Source organism: Lepidochelys kempii, chromosome 13 (genome assembly GCF_965140265.1).
Source record: "Lepidochelys kempii isolate rLepKem1 chromosome 13, rLepKem1.hap2, whole genome shotgun sequence".
Classification (NCBI taxonomy): Eukaryota; Metazoa; Chordata; order Testudines; family Cheloniidae; genus Lepidochelys; species Lepidochelys kempii.
Window position 1 is genome coordinate 40,383,866 of NC_133268.1, and position 4,371 is coordinate 40,388,236.

At 49.0% G+C, this 4,371-nt stretch overlaps 1 gene segment (V, D, J or C); it reads right to left on the bottom strand.

Moving 5' to 3' along the window:
* Positions 1 to 3,338: 3,338 nt before the first annotated feature.
* On the bottom strand, positions 3,339 to 3,865 carry LOC140896813 (T cell receptor alpha variable 4-like). The segment is given in 2 exon segments: positions 3,339 to 3,637; positions 3,820 to 3,865. Coding segments are annotated over 2 exon segments (345 nt in total).
* Positions 3,866 to 4,371: the final 506 nt, after the last annotated feature.

The window sequence follows — 4,371 nt, forward strand, 5'->3', positions numbered from 1 at the left end:
ACCTTCTGTTTAGAAATATTCCTGTTAAGTTAAATTGTGTTTTATCTTATTCCCTACAATGCTAGAAACCTTGCACCCGCTTTAAGGGAAATCACAGGGCTGAATAATGAGCAGTGCCAGAGAGAAATGTTATTCTATATTCTTTATATGTAAAATACCCCGAGTCCCCATGACTTCCCAATCACTCCCAGACCCCAGCCTGCAGGTTCCTGTGTGTGGTTTTTGCTCCTTTCCACACCTGATCTGTTTCCTTATGTCTCTCATGGCACATTAATAGGTAGTGGAGTCCCTGGCTTCACTGGAAGGTTTCCCCAGAGGGAAGAATTTTTGCCTTTCATCCTGTGTATCGTTGAACCCTCTCCTGATCCCTTTATCTGAGTCCTCCCTTTCAACGAACCTCGGGAGTAGCCTGGGGGACTGGCTGGGATACTGCACCTACCAGAAGGGATAGGAAGAAACTGATTTGTAACTACATTTGAGAAACATACTGTCTCCTTATAAGATGGTAAGGCTGCCTTCAGTTTGGGTCACTGAGTCTCCATAGGTCCCTTCTGTGCATGGTGCAAAGCAGTACAAAATGAGAACTGTGACAATGGAAGCAAAATAGACACTCTGAGACAAAATAGATGCACACAGAGAAAATGGAAAATAATAGACAAAGATATAACAGAAACATAATAGATATACTTAGACATAATATATAAATAATAGATACATAATACCTTCACTCAGATATAATAGAAACATCATAGATACATATATAGGTAATGGAAAAATCAAGTAGATAAAGATATAATAGAAACAGAATAGTTATATTCAGACAATAGAAACATAATAGATACATTCAGGTGTAATGCACCCATAGTAGATACAAATATGTTAGATGCATAATAGAGACACTCAGATTCCACAGAAACATTACAGATACACTCAGAGGCAATGTACACATAGATTCATACAGATATATTAGATACATAACAGACACTAATATCATAGAAATATAATAGATACATACTTAGATATTGGAAACATTCTGTCTAGATGCAATAAATAAATAGAAACACAATAGATATACTCAGAGACAATGTGAACATAACAAATACTCACAGATATAATGGAAACATCTCGGATGCCCACAATCATATTGGAAACAGGATAGATAAACTCAGAGATAATGAACAGTGATAGAGTGATAGACAAATGCAGTGATAGAGACAGGATTATCGCTTGGAAGAAAAGACTTTTCTCAGGTTGTCTAAGGGAATCTTACTCTGCACAGACAGGATCCTAACAGCCAAGACCAAGACCCATGTTAAATGTATCGTGGGTTTCAGTGAGTCTGGGGAAACCACTGTGCTAAATCCTCACACCAAAAATAATTGATTTGCCTCTGTACAGGGAAGAGAATGGTTTCACACTCCAGGCAAGGTCTCACAAAGGTCTATGCAATCTCTGAGCTAGGGACCCCACCGCCATAAATCCCATACAGCTGACTACATAGATGTGACTGTCTCTGCTCTGCAAATGCTTCTGATTGGTGTTGACAGAGATGCCTGCATTTGAGGGCTTAGGGGCAGGTGGGTTGGTGGCAGAAAGGAACAGAACCTGTGGGGTGAGAAAATATTGTCATTTATATTATTTCTTAGACACCGTATTGCCCTCTCGGAGCAAAGTGTGTGCAGGGGAGGGAAATCATGGTATCAAATGGGGGGTTCTGATAACTTTGCGGGTCAGGCAGCTTTCTGTACACACATCTATCCCAAAACACAGGAATTTCCCTTTCAACTATCTATCCCTCGGAAGGGCCAGATTAACCTTTTGTGGGCCTGGCTCCAAACATATTTGTGGGGCCCCATGGAGGCAATGGAGCATGGTGATGGGGAGGTCAGTCCCCGGAGAGAGGGACCAGCCAGGGGAATGGGGCATGGCATGGCAGGGGTGGCCACACTCTACCCAATGCAAGGGCACTGTTTACAAACTGGCAGTTGCCAGATGCCCTATACTGCCAGCATGCCCCTTCCCATCAGGCGGTGGGCCTATACCACACCACACAGCCCCCCTCCTGCCCAACACCACCTAACTCCCTATGGCCAGAGGCCCCTAGACCCACTATGCCCAGCGCCCCCCCCCCGACCCACCCACAAATGCACAGTGACCTGCACAACACCACCCCTGCCCACAGCCCCACCACAACTGCCCAGCACCACCCACAGAACCCCCACACCCTGGTGCCCTTACACATACATCCTCCCCGCCCCCTCACAGCCCAGCACCCCCCTATACTCCCCACAGACCCACTCCCCCAAGCCCTGCCTCCGGGCCACACTCACCGGTCCTGCTGGGAGGCAACTGTGTCTGCCGGGCTGAGCCAGCAGCGCAGCCAGGGCTGGTCCCAGGGCTGGGAATCGCTCCGGCCCCTCCAGAGGGGTGCAATCAGCCAGGCCAGGACCTGCCCCAGCCAGGGTCCCTCAAGATGCACTTGCCTGGAGGGGCCCAGCCAAGCCCTCCACACTGTCCCCCCCCCACACACACACACCCCACACACACACCTGGCTGGGCTTCTGCACCAGTCCCAGGTGGCTCAGCTCTGGGGAGACAGGCGGGTCCCCACAGGTGGTGGGAAGCAGAGACTGCCGAGACTGCCCTGGGATCCAGCCAGGGGGCAGAGATGAGCAGGGGGATGGGGTCGGGAGTGGAGAGGAGCCCTCGGCCAGCCAGCGGGCAGGCCGAGAGGAGCAAGTGGTGGGTGGGGGAGCCAACGGGGTCTCCGGGCACAGGGCAAGCAGAGCAGGCCGGGGCCCCTTCTGAGCGTGGGCCGGGCTCCCTGGAGCCACTGGAGCCATTGTGAACCCAGCACTGGCCCTCGGTAGGCAGCGCAGGGTTGTTTTACTACAGCAACATAGTGATTGTTTTATAAATAATCCGGCTGTATTCTTTCTTTTCTTTTCTTTTCTTTTCTTTTCTTTTCTTTTCTTTTCTTTTCTTTTCACACGCTAATAATATTCAGATTCAAATAATACAACAGAGGTGATGATGTCATGGGAAAGGTTGGTTTATATCCATGAGGTTTTTTTTAACCTCTTATTGTGCTTCATGGTTCTCTCTGAAGGGGATTTTCTTAGAACCTTTCTAAAGGTTCAAATCAAACTAGTCGCCTAAGTGAATAGGCGCACAGAGACCTTTGTAAATTTGGCCCCAAAAGTTTTATCATCTCTTGCCTTCCCTGATCGTCCCTGTCCTCTCCCCAACATGGAAGCACACCCCATATCCCCCCGCCTCACCGCCTACACACACAGCCCGGAGTGCGGTGTTTATTGAACGGGGGCAGCCCCTGGCTCTCACACTGTGTCGCTCAGGGCGCAGTAATACACCGCTGCGTCTGCCAGCCGCGCCCTGCTCAGGGCCAGGGCGCTGGATTTTCTGTCTTTAGGGATGTGCAAAGCTCCCTCCGGGTCGCTGCTATTAAAGAGTCCCTGGTAGCCAGAGACTATATATTGGGGCGCTCGATTAGGGAACTGCCGGTACCAAAACACATTTTCGTTGGAGATTGAGGCGTGGGAGCAGGTGAGGTTCAGTTCGGCTCCCTCCACCGCTTCTGCTGAGACCGGCTGCCGGATCTCGGCTCTGCCGGGGGCACCTAGGAGAGGAAACCAGCAAGAGAATTAATTCAGTGAGCATGACACTTTGGAGGGAGTTTAGGGGTAAATTCTCTCTCGCCAATCCCCCATTCTGTTCCGTGTTTGCAAGAGGGAGGGAGAGACGATGAGAGAATTCCGGGGGATGGTTGGAAAGATTCCGGAAAATATGAAATCTACTCACTTAAAACAGCAATCAGTAAAATCGCTGAGCCAAGATTTGGTACCATCCTAACACCAAAATCTGTCTTTCTCTGCTCCTCTGCAAGGATCAGGCCCTTTTCTCTCTCCTTGGACCCGGTGAAAGTCAGCGAGAGGGAAGCTCTGCTCTTTAGCTACAGCTAAAATCCAAAAGAGAGCGTTATTTGCTGAGTGGAGAAAATTAGACTTATAGCGATGCTTTCGCTGTATCTGTGAATTGAGGGACTCCTTGAGCAACAACATTAACCCCTCTCTCCTGTAACTGAGCCTCCACTAAAAGAAAAGGAGGACTTGTGGCACCTTAGAGACTAACCAATTTATTAGAGCATAAGCTTTCGTGAGCTACAGCTCACTTCTTCAGATGCATATCGTGGAAACTGCAGCAGGCCTCCACTGTCCGGGAGGAGGCGGCCCCAGAGGGTTCAGAGAGAGTTACTCTCTGGAAATTCATTGGTCAAGGCAAAAGGCGGGAGTTAGACTGTGCAGTGAAACCTGAGCAGCTAAGACTCAATATGAGCTAGATTGGAGAGGGGGA